Source organism: Ranitomeya variabilis, chromosome 8 (genome assembly GCF_051348905.1).
Source record: "Ranitomeya variabilis isolate aRanVar5 chromosome 8, aRanVar5.hap1, whole genome shotgun sequence".
In the NCBI taxonomy this organism is placed as follows: Eukaryota; Metazoa; Chordata; class Amphibia; order Anura; family Dendrobatidae; genus Ranitomeya; species Ranitomeya variabilis.
This window is the reverse complement of record NC_135239.1, coordinates 47,098,488-47,111,240: the sequence shown is the minus strand read 5'-3', so window position 1 is coordinate 47,111,240 and position 12,753 is coordinate 47,098,488. Positions and strand designations below refer to the sequence as shown.

General features: G+C 42.4%; 1 protein-coding gene across 1 annotated transcript in view; it reads left to right on the top strand.

Annotated features, from left to right (window-relative positions):
• The window catches only part of SOAT1 (sterol O-acyltransferase 1), a 31,501-nt gene extending 19,256 nt beyond the window's left edge, over positions 1-12,245 (top strand). The window contains exons 7-16 of the mRNA XM_077277459.1: positions 412-694; positions 1,049-1,127; positions 1,361-1,442; positions 1,890-1,935; positions 2,761-2,890; positions 2,970-3,067; positions 6,033-6,131; positions 6,350-6,485; positions 6,882-7,027; positions 8,118-12,245. Coding sequence (XP_077133574.1) covers positions 412-694; positions 1,049-1,127; positions 1,361-1,442; positions 1,890-1,935; positions 2,761-2,890; positions 2,970-3,067; positions 6,033-6,131; positions 6,350-6,485; positions 6,882-7,027; positions 8,118-8,183 — 1,165 coding nt within the window. The 3' untranslated portion in view covers positions 8,184-12,245. The remainder of the gene's footprint in view (positions 1-411; positions 695-1,048; positions 1,128-1,360; positions 1,443-1,889; positions 1,936-2,760; positions 2,891-2,969; positions 3,068-6,032; positions 6,132-6,349; positions 6,486-6,881; positions 7,028-8,117) is intronic.
• The last annotated feature ends 508 nt before the right edge of the window (positions 12,246-12,753 follow it).

The following is a 12,753-nucleotide window of genomic DNA, read 5'->3' as shown; positions in this document are numbered from 1 at the left end:
ACATCACAGGCCTGGCACGAAAATGCTCAGAGCTTAAGTGCACAGCAGCAGTAAGAATGGGACCAAAAAGGGACAGTGAGTGGTGAGACCAGTTGTGTATCTTTCTATACTTCAAGTGTTTATTAGGCCGTGGGCTCTTCAGACCCCATAACATAAGGGCCATTCCATTCGTGGACCATACATTTGCTGTGAATAGTATTTCCCTGTAAAATCCACTGTATTTGTATACAAATCTGGTCAGATCCACTCCTCTGTACTGAAGACATCGGTTCTTCTGTGTGTATTCTGGGATCCATATACTGACTATTGAGGCAATGCAGTTATAAATCACTTGAAATTTGGAATTAAATCAAATGACTTGCTGTTCGCTATTGTTCTTTCCGGCTGATTTATATGCTCTTTGTCTTGCAGACTTGTTTTGGAGTTTGATCTTCTGTTTTATGCTTTTGGCAAGTTCCACATTGTGTTCTCCACCTGGATATGCATGTTCTTGAGCACCCTGATCGTCCCCTATGTCCTCTTAAACACGTGGGCCCAGGGATACAAGACGTCATCGCACCGCACCATCCGGTCTCTGTTCTACGGGTCGCTTTACTTGGCTTTTCAGATGCTTGGCCTTGGTTTCTGTCCAGCATACATAGTTCTACAACATAATTTACCCCCAGCTTCCAGGTTCATTGTCATTCTGGAGCAGGTAAGCAAGTCTGGTCTTCAGGACTTTATCTCTGAGGTTACTTTTTAAAACTTAACCTGGGTTTCAATTTTATTTCAGCAATCAATAGTTCAGATGAAAATTAAACTTTTTTTGTAATAAATCTTATCAGATAAATCTGCTTTGTCCTCGTCATTACTCACATTGCGACTGGACATGTTCAACTGGCCACTCAAGTCACTTCATATGGTCATGGGAGGACGAGGACATGAGCCCACTATTCTTATAATTATCGGGGGTCCCTGCAGTGAAGCCCAAACTGATCTAACTATTGTTAGCCAGAGAAAAGAATAACCCTTTAAATAAAATCTACTTATTATAATATTTCATTTCCAGGTTCGAATGATCATGAAGGTGCATTCATTCATAAGAGAAAATATCCCTCGGGTCTTGTCTTCTGCCAAAGAAAAGTCAAGTGAGTATAAAACATGAGATCCCATCATCTGGAGAAATTCGTTCTAATGGAAACTTTCAGATGGAGAATCATCTAGAAAACTCTTGACCTTGAGGCATTCTTTCTGCTTTTACAATATATTTTTTTGGTCTGCCACTTGCTAGCGGTCTTTTAGCAGATGGAATGTTCATTACTATTTTGGTTTTTATGTTGCTGACGTTGGAATTGATGAGTCTTGTTTTCTCTTCTTTTAGCGGTTGTTCCAGTGCCACAAGTTACACAATACTTGTATTTCCTGTTTGTTCCTACTCTGATTTACCGAGACAACTATCCAAGGTAAATGAGTTTCTCAACTTTGTACTGTTTGACAGCACATTGCTGACCTTTTGTCTACAACTTCCATCCTCGCACGTCGTGTATCAGCCGCCTGACGAAATTTCACAAAAAAAGAAATTTGCTCTGTAAATAGCAGTTTGTACTCCGAAGAGCATCTTCATGTTAAAGATAATGATAATTTAGTATAGACTTATTTCTGATCTGTAGAATTTCTTTTTTTTTTTCTGTAGGAGAAGGTGGTAATAGAATGGATAAATAATAATCATATTACCTGATGGAGGCTGAAATATGGTCTTTATTGGGCCAGTATAAACCTCTGACTTGCACTGTACTCCGTGTGATTGCTCCCATAACTAGGATACAAATGCTTTTATGCTTATTATTATTATATATATTTTTTTTATTATTATATATATATTTTTTTAAGTGCATCTGTTTGTCTTGTAGGAATCCATCTATAAGATGGGGGTACGTTGCCACGAAATTTGCTCAGGTAAAGTACTAATTTATTTCAAGGTATATGAATGAAAAAAAAATTATCCCCTCCTACGTGACTTCATTCTATGGCTGTTTAAATGATGCGCCGCAATGTTTTTTTTTTTTTTTTTTTTTCCGGTTTCTTTGCGAATCTCTCAACATTTCTTTTTCTTTTAAGCTTCTTTTTATTATAATTTTTAACAGACAATAACAGATATATAAATGGCGTCCAGAAACAATAGGAATTAGTAATCCAAACAAACGTGCAATGAAATAAGTCAGAAAATGTTTTGGGTACTGGACTGTCAATATTTAAGCCTGAACATATTGTCTGAAAGAATCAGAGGAGAGACATGTACAATATTTTTCTAAGCATATTCACTTCAAAGGATGGGTGGGAGGGGAGAAACTATTGACATTTCAAGAATACTTAAACATATTATGCAAATGAGGTGCTCTGTGCACAGTGGGTGGGGACACGTGGTCTGGAGCATCTTCCCACAGTCAGACTGGCCAGCTCCACCCCCTGCTTCCTTGACTGACTGCATGACCTTCGCTTGGGTCAGCATTGTCCCGACTGCACAGAACAGGGAGGTGACTGGGCCAAGTGAAGTCAGCACCATCAGTCATGGAAGCGAGGGGTGCAGCTACCAGTGTGACTAAGGGAAGGTGGTCCGGACTGTGCAGCTTGGCCAACACACAGGGGGCACTTATTACAAGGCAGTCTGCTGGGAGATGCGCTTACTTTATTTCCCTCTTGCACAGACTTTTCCTGCAAATTGTCTCCTAGTCCTGTAAGTGAGGCTGATCACCCATTCATGGTCGGTGGTTTACGTTGCAGGTGCTCGGCTGTCTCTTCTACGCCTACTACGTGTTTGTCCGACTCTGTATCCCGCTTTTCCGCAACATTAGCCAGGAGCCGTTCAGCCTCCGTGTCCTGGTCCTCTGTATTTTTAACTCCATCCTTCCAGGTACTTGGTCATTTCCTGGATTTGGGGCAGTGTTAGTTGTCCCTAGGTGACATTTATATCGGTGTGTTCTGTGCGACAGGTGTGCTCATCCTCTTCCTGGCCTTCTTCGCTTTCCTGCATTGCTGGCTCAATGCCTTTGCTGAGATGCTCCGTTTCGCTGACCGAATGTTCTACAAGGTAAAGTGATGGGTTGTAATGAGTTTTAATGTGTCTCCTCTGGCCATTCTTTTCGTAGTATTAGGTCAGTCATTCTAACATAAAAATACAACACTCTTTAAAAAAAACCAAAAAACCCTTTCCATTTGATTTTCAGGGTATTAACCCCTTTCTGACCTCGGACGGGATAGTACATCCGAGGGCAGATCCCCTGCTTTGATGTGGTCTCCGACGGTGAGCCTACATCAAAGCCGCGACATGTCAGCTGTTTTGTACAGCTGACATGTGCGTGCAATATCGGTGAGTGGAATCGCGATTCACCCGCCGCTATTAACTAGTTCAGTGCCGCTGTCAAACGCTGACAGCGGCATTTAACTACCGCTTCCAGCCGCACGACCAGAAATGCGCTTATCACCGACCCCCGTCACATGATCGGGGGTCAGCGATGGGTCTCCATAACAACCAGAGGTCTCCTTGAGACATCTATGGTTGTTGATGCCGGCTTGCTGTGAGCGCCACCCTGTGATCAGCGTTCATAGCAAGCCTGTAATTCTGCTACATAGAGGCGATCTATGCTTTGCCTCTATGTAGCAGAGCCGATCCAGTTGTGCCAGCTTCTAGCCTCCCATGGAGGCTATTGAAGCATGGCAAAAGTAAAAAACAAATGTTTAAAAAAAATATGTAATAACTAAAAAAATATATATAAAAGTTTAAATCACCCTCCCCCCCCCCCCCCCCCCCCTTTTGCCCCATTCACAATAAAATTAAAATCAAATATACACCTATTTGGTATCGCCGCATTCAGAATCGCCCGATCTATCAATTGAAAAAAGGATTAATCTGATCGCTAAATGGCGTAGCGAAGAAAAAGAAGTGAAACGCCTGAATTACTTTTTTTGGTCGCGGCGACATTGCATTAAAATGTAATAACAGGCGATCAAAAGAACATATGTGCACCAAAATGGAATCACTAAAAACGTCAGCTCAGCAGCCAAAAAATAAGCCCTCACCCGACCCCAGATCACGAAAAATGGAGACTCTACGGGTATCGGAAAACGGCGCAATTTTTTTAGCAAAGTTTGGAATTTTTTTTTCACTACTGACTGTATGTACCCGAGTATAAGCCGAGATTTTCAGCCCATTTTTGGGGGGGCCGTAAGTCCCCCTCTCGGCTTATACTCGAATCATACACAGGGGTCGGCAGGGGAGCGGGGGCTGTCTAATTATACTCACCTGCTCCTGGCACGGTCCCTGCAGGTCCCTGGCTCCCCGGCACCCCAGCTTTTTCCTGTACTGAGCGGTCACATGGTACCGCTCATTACAGTAATGAATATGCTGCTCCACCTCCCATAGGGGTGGAGCCACATATTCATTACTGTAATGAGCGGTAACGGTGACCGCTCAGTACAAGAAGAAGCTGCGGGGCCGGGGAAGTAGGGACTGCACAGCGCCAGGAGTAGGTGAGTATAACGGGGCGGGGAGCGCTGCATGATATTCACCTGCTCCCCGTTCCGGCGCCGCTCCGTCTTCAGTGTCTTCTGGAGTGACGCTCAGGTCAGAGGGCGCGGTGACGTGGTTAGTGCACGCCCTCTGCCTGAACGTCGGTGCAGAAGACGCTGAACATGGAGCTGCGCCGGAACGAAATCAGGTGAATATTGAAAGTGCGGGGCCTGAGCGACGGAGAGGTGAGTATGTGTATTTTTTTTTTTTGTTATATATTTCGCAGCAACAGCAAATGGGGCAAGTGTCTGTATGGAGCATCTTATGGGGCCATAACGTTTGTGCAGCACTATATGGGGCAAGTGTCTGTATGGAGCATCTTATGGGGGCATGAGGAGGCGGAGCGTTTTTTTTGTGGTAAAATTAGGTGCCCTGCCTTATACTCGTGTATATACGGTAATCTCTTATTTGCTGTACATTTACAGTGGATATGCTGCTGTACTGTATGTGTCGGGCCCGCTTAGAACAGTGCAGGTGCCGGCTGTGTATATTGAACATTTGAGTCATCCAAGTCTCTGCAGTTAGGGTGAGATAAAATAGGATTTGCCAGAGATTTCTCTTAAACACAGTAAAAGGAAAAAAATAAAAATAAATGAAAAGAAAAACCAAAGTGGACAAAAATACTTTCCTGTAAGTAAATGGTAATAGTACATGTAAATAACCTAGGGTACTTGGCTAACACTGTTTTGATCAAAAAACGTAAGTCATCCCACTGCGACAAGGTGAACCCAGTTGGGACAGTCGTGTCCTGTCTCTAGGATCGTACCGACTGGGTACACCTTGTCGTGGTGGGAGGTAGTGCATATGCGTTGTTGTGTTTTTGTTTTTTGTTTTTTTGTTTTCTGTGAAATGGCCAGTGTGAACATGCTTTTACACATTGCACCAACTTATGCTGTAGCTCACTTCCTTTTAGATTTCACTCCTTGATTGTGAGATGTTGTAGCAATATGATGAAAGTGGGAGCTATAATGTGATATTGGTTGTAAACCCGTTTTACCAGAAAAATATAAATAGAGGATTAAAACTGTACATGTGGCGATCCCAGTGACTGAAGATACAGGACACTCGCCTTATGTAACGGCCACTTATTACAGGGACAGTCATTCTACTAAGTGATACAATGGCAAAGTATTGCAGTGTGGCCCATCGGTACGACTCCACTATTCCCGCTGGGGATGGCTGCTGTGTATCTGCATCAGTCACTGTAAAGAAGACAAAGGACGCGTTCCCTTCATGTAATATCCCGATAACCTGCCCTTACATTAGATGCCGTCTTAAAGCAAGTTGAGCTTTGGGGGAAGCAGAGGCTCCGTGGCTTATTTCCATTCCGTCTCTAGTAGCTGTGTGATTGTGTTTCTCCTGAACACTTCATTGTTTTATTTTCCTGCAGGAAAATCTGCTAATATACAAAGTGCACCTAACTTTTAGAGCAGTTCTGCTTTGTAGATTCACTAATTCACTATTTTGCCTAAACTGTTATTTTCAGGATTGGTGGAATTCCACTTCATTCGCCAACTATTACCGTACCTGGAATGTGGTTGTACATGACTGGCTGTACTACTACGCCTATCGGGACTTCCTCTGGGTAAGATGTCGAACCTTCCCTTTTATTTACTCAGAAATGTAGCGCTCTTTATCTTCACGCCTCTGTTTCTCTGGCATCTTTTGTATGTGTTACTTTAGCTGATGTCCCTTTTAGGTGAATGGTAGGGATGGATTTCTACTTTTTTTATATATATATATTTTTTTTTTTATGTTTTGTATGAGCTTAAGTTGTGTGTTTCTTGCTTTTTCTCCCTACAGTTCTTTGGCAGGAGGTTTAAAGCAGCTGCCATGTTGTCCGTGTTTATGGTCTCTGCTGTTGTTCATGAATATGCCCTCGGGATCTGCTTCGGATTCTTTTACCCAGTTTTGTTCATTCTGTTTATGGGATTTGGCAGTAAGTGGATCTCCTCTTCTCATATACAACTCATAGACTGGGGAGGGGTCCTTGCTCTGGATTACGACTTATTAAAGAACCATTGGACGGGGATCGCAATCCTCGGACAGCCCAGAAATTCTCCCATCCCGAGCATGACTGCATGTATTTCATTGTGGCTGTGACAGCAAACTGACTGAGATTTTAGGGAGATATAAGGTTATGATTTTGGCTCCAGATTTTTGCTTAACTGAAAAGAAATGGTGACATCTGTAAATGTGTGTGTGTTATAGAGTTCGCCTTTTGCAATCTCTGATTTGTGCTGCAGATCTGCTACGTTATATGTAGGTTGTGCAGAAGGCTCATCTCAGCCCATTTCTTTCTTTGGGTGAAATAAATGTAATTCTTTAATTGCAGTGATCTTTAACTTCATTCTTCACGACCGTCGGAGAGGTCCCATTTGGAATGTGATCATGTGGACATCACTGTTTTTGGGACAAGGTGTCCTGCTCTGCCTTTACTCTCAGGAGTGGTACGCACAGCGCCACTGCTCGCTCAGCAATGTAAGTAACAATCCGCACTCACATAAATAAGAAATTAGGAATGCATGATCCGATTATGTGTACACTGCTAGGTTTTGGTGTGTGTATCTTTCCTTTAATGTATAGATCATGTAAACGGCCCCAAAGACTATAATGGGTACATGTTGTTTGTATGTACAAAAAACGAAAAAGCAACATGTTAGATTTTCTTTTTTTTTTATGCCACTGACATTTGGTGTCCTTTTTTCACTGCCTGATTTTTATAGAATTTTGCAAAACTTCCTTTTTTTTTTTTTTTTTTTTTTTTAAATAACAGAAGCATATAACTGATGGCACACTGATCAAACGCTAACGTAGATCAGAACGTTTTTCACACGTTAAACAGACTTGTGAAAGTGGACAAAATACGAGTTCTACACAAGCACATTTTTAACTGAGGTCTTTTTACATGGGTTGATGAAAACCATATGCTTAATGCAATTTTTCAGTCCCTATACAGTTTTTGTTCCCCTATAAATTAGTTATTATTTAGGTCATATTAGAGATGGGATCAGCCGACGAACAAACTGCTTCCTCCACTATTCTTTACCGTGTTCACACGGGTGAATAAGTGGTCTGACAAACACTCGTTCAGACTGTTATCAGCCTGGGTAAAATGGCTGGTTAAAAGCATGAAGCCTGCAGTGGTAGAAGGTCTAATATTTAACTTTATTAACAATACAGTAAGGCCTGTAGTTGTGTACTGATATTGAAGAAGCTCTAACTTGGAGGCTTCAGGGATTCAGACTCCGGATGGTGAGAACAGAAGAAATATATCGACTGTTGAAAATCACAGATCTCCTGGGCATACCTGAGTGTCCGTTTATTTTATACCTTCTGTCAATATGGGTGTTCTGTACATAAATTAGGTGGTTCATACATAACTACACATAGCAGAACACAGGGCTGCAAAGTCAGTAAACCACTGTCTGTATCCATCCAGGTTGCTCACGCTCCTCAGCAGGTCTTTGTTCTGAACACTCCTCTTGAGAATCTGCCCACTCCGATGAGATTTGGCAGGCCTGCCAACATTAACTCCTTACTCACTCTACCATTAATATTTGTTTTACAGCCCACCTTTCTGGATTACTTGAAGCCACGCTCTTGGACTTGCCATGTAGAGGAGCAGAAACTGTGAACTTTGGAGACACTGCAGCGACATTGTTCAGCCCTCCAATGCTGAAACTACTACTGACTTCCTCGCTTTGTTACTGAATGTTTTCTTGGAAATGGTCTGTGACAACTGATCTTGGGAACCAAATCTCTCTACTTTTCTCCCTATTGACAAAACACCAAAACCAGCGATGGATACATATCCAGGATGCTCAGTTTTTCCACTTTTACATACAGGATGTGGTTCTCTGTGTCATTTGGTGCCTGGACCATCCCATTCTTCTCTTGCCTTCATGGCATTGACCTAAACCGTCCTTGTACTGTGTTTCTCAGTTGTGCATGTCAGGCAGGACCTTGGCCGACTGATGCTCCAATGCCTTTTGCACAACGTATTACTGAATGTATTCCCACGTGAAGACAGCATGGCCCGAATAGGACTGTCAGTGGTCTCTAATGTCCACCATGCCACGTCTAATCAAATGTGCTGCATTACTAAGCAATAATGAGATTTGCAAACTCCTTTCACTCTTGATTTACATAACCAAAGATTTTCTGATCTCTGTAGCCTTCTTAGTTTTCCCCTACCCCCTCCTCGTTGGAGATAGTTGGAGTAATCGGGGCAGACATTTCATTGTATCTGTTTCATTGGATCTGGTTGCGTTTACCAGACGTCGACCTGAATATATATTTTTTTTTTTTGCCCCCAGCTTACGGGCTCCTTCACTATATTTCTGGGCTGAGCGTGTCCTTTTACAGCTCGGCGATCACTTTTTATATCGTAATTGCGCACTCTGTATAGCACAATGTGTCCTCGTCGCTGCAATGCCAAGTGTACAAAATGGGCCCAGACCAGAGCTATTGTAATATCTGGTCTTTTGTACAGAACAGTCACCTGCTCTAACAATAGTGCCCATTGGTGCCATGAGCATGGGGTTGGCACCATTTGGCGATAATCTCTAACATACCATTTGCTTTCCTTCCTAATCTCCTAATTCTTATTCCTGACGGCTCCTTGCATTATTCATTTTTGATGCGAGGCGTGGCTGGTTCTTTTTGTTTGTCTCTTCTCATCCATCCTCTTACACTGATAATGTACATGTCATTGTGTAATCCATCCTTTGGTGTAACATCATGGCTGGAAGTGAACTTGCAAACTCAGTATTGCCATCTGCAGCACGTATCCTTTCTAGGCCAAGAAATGCATTGAGTGGAGTTGGATCGATGAGGGAACATTCTCCTTCCTGATTGTATATTATGTAACTTATTCTAGTGCCGTTAGTATAATGGCGAAACAATTGCACAAGAACAGACCAAAACTGAAGGACTTGTGTGAACCAGGCCAAGATTCGGGCTGATGCAGTAATTAATGTCGATGTGTCATAAGAAGCCTTCACTGCTCATAGTACTCATAAATCGTGGCGCCCGGCCAGTCTACAGCAACAGAAGAGGATCGTCTCACCAGCAGCACTGCACAACTGGAAGACCAACTACAAATGGTCCGTGACCAAACTTAGATTCGATGGACATTTCCTTGCCAAAATTGCTGCACACTGCCGCCTTTGTGGTGTCCACGTGCCATGCAGCTGTCCTTTAGTGTGTACGCGCTCTATGGTGTCAAATCTATAGAATTCAATAATGCCATAAAGCATGGCAGCCGGTTGCCCATGTGCCTTGTTCTTAAGACGTCTTTGTAGAAGCTGCAGTTTTTACAGTGTTATTCAAGAAACCTCTAGAAGGATGTCGCAGAAGAAAAGCGCCATTATTTCATTGATGACAACCCCATCCTTTACAGGTGCAATTGTGCTGTATCACTTCCTCAGTGATTGCAGGGAATAACCAACATTGATTTTTGGAACAAAAAAGTCAGGACCCGAGTGTTCTCCGATAACACCTTATCCGGGCACGTTCGCTCATCACTAATGCTCATCTATCTGATCCAGACATCCCTTCCTGCTTTTGCAAAAGTATAATTTAGTGTTGTGAAAGTTCATCTTCTGGTTATACGGTGATCCCAGAGGTATATCCGGAAAATCTTCTACTGTAGTGATCGCTGGGCTGCAGAGATGCTGCTTGAGGCACTGGTTTCTTAAAGCACATGGACGCCTTCAGGGCATATTTTTCTATTATGCATGTATCTTGTGCTAAAATTGTATTGTTATTGGGTTACTTAAAAATTTTTTTTGCACATTTTAGCTTTTAAGGCTGTCAATTTCTGTGCTGATTGCTAGCTGCAGAATAAGACGCAGTCAGTGAGGCTCATTCTGATCAGGCGATTATAACTTATTTCACCTGTATTTGGTGAGTTTTTGATGTTACAGAATTTTCTGCCCTTATTAGGTTATTTTGCGGAAAAAAAAAAAGGGGGGGGGGCATGAGATTTCTAAGAATCCCATCCAATTTCCTGAAGTATAAGACAATGTTTTTTTTTTTGTTTTTTTTTTGTGCAGCGATAATACACAGCATCAAAAATTCATTTTGGGACCTTTAACCTTACTGAGATGATTTATGACCACCGATCACGTCAAAGGGGGGGGCAAACATTCATGTGGTCATAAGTCATATGGGCAGGGCTCCCAACAAGACAGATACAAACTTTGCCAGACAGCCTACTGACAGCATTTTTAATGAACCTCAATTGCAAACATTTTTTTAGCCTAAAATACATGCAAACCCCCCACCCCCAAGAAAATAAACGCTCCTGAAGGTGTCAGCAAAGTATGGATATAACTTTGAACCTTGATAGCTAGAGGCATAGAAGGGTTACCAGTATGGTGGCGCGCCATCAGTAGTCTTCGGGGTGACCAGTATGGTGGCGCGCCGTCGGTAGTCTTCGGGGTGACCAGTATGGTGGCGCGCCGTCGGTAGTCTACGGGGTGACCAGTATGGTGGCGCGCCGTCGGTAGTCTACGGGGTGACCAGTATGGCGGCGCGCCATCGGTAGTCTACGGGGTGACCAGTATGGCGGCGCGCCATCGGTAGTCTACGGGGTGACCAGTATGGCGGCGCGCCATCGGTAGTCTACAGTGAACTCTTGCTCTATCGGTGTCATGTCTGTGAGGGGCTGACACTGCCAGGTTTGGTAGGGTTTGTTGTATTTTTTTTTATTTTTATTTTCTATTCCGTCCTTAAAAAGTAAGTCTCTCCTGACGTCTGTTTCAGTAAATACTGATATTCCCAATCATGTAAAAATTCTGCAGCAGCTTTTATCAAACTTCTGTTGAGTTCTGTTCCTTTGTTGCTACTGTTAAAAATTCATAGGTGGGGGTGTGTCTTAAATGGACCAATCAGTGCTGCTAGTGTCACTACCCAGACACACCCCTTTCAGAAGGGTAGCACCCAATTGTTCAGGACGAATCGGAGGAGCGGCACAAGGCAGAATTAAAGGGAAACCGTGCTCCGGAATTGTTTCATGGGGAATACAAGAATTAAGGATATGTCCACATGTGGCAGATCGGCTGCAGATTTCTTAGTAAGAAGTATCACTCTGGGGGGAAAAAAAATACTGGAGGTAACTTCTTACATGGAAATTATCTGTGGATAAAACATATTCTTCTTTCTTTGCTGCTAATACAATGTGCCACGGGTTTTCTGTCTGCAAAATCCTTATAGAAAATCTGCAGCAGGTGAACAAGCCCTAAAATAAACACGTCAGGTGCGGTCACAGTTCCTTTTCGTGATATACATTAATAAATTGTAAAACGAGATGATGTATTTAAGGGTCTGATTTCTGTAAATACTGAATCACAGGGCATTTACTGTAAACCATACATGGGTTACAAGGAGTTAAGTTTGCACTCACCTTTTGGTTCTCATACCAAATGCTGGGTAAACACGTTGCTGCAGAAATATTTAATCAAATGTTGATTTTCATTTTAAGTTATTTTTTTTTAATGATCTTTAAAAAAACAAAACTCAAATGACTGTCTGCCCATACACTGAATGTTGAATCAATAGTGTGTGTGTGAGCCTGACCTCTGCTGGTCACTAGTTGTAACTGTTGAAATTTAACACGTGACAAATGGTTTATTCTACATATTGTTTAATGTTTTAAAAGGGAGATTTCAAAATAAATGTGACTTTTTTTTTACATGTGTTATGTAGTTTTAGAATTGTACAGCGGCAACATATACTGCTGCGCTTTACAGTCATCATCACGGTCTCACAACCTAAAGTCCCTATCAATATGTCTCTTGAAGTGTGCAAGTTAAAAGGAGAACCTGGAGGAAACCCACACCAACCCAGGGAGAACAAACAAACTCCTGCAGCTGTCGTCCTGGGTGGAATAGGAACCGATGTATGATCTAATTCATAGATCAACAGGAAGGACAAAAAGAATTGCAGCACTCACCCGATCCTAGAAGATCCTTCTATATTATTTCAAAACACTTTTTTACTGTGATCACTTTGTAACTCCTTTCATACTGCACTCACACACAATTGATACACCATTTGAAAGGTAAACTTGTCCCCTTCAGCAAGAAAATAGCCAAACAGACCACACATCCACTATGTGATCACAAAATACAGTTTAAACATTAATTTTCATAAACCTGCAGTAAGGAAAAGTGACCTGCAGGTGGCACCACACTACCCCA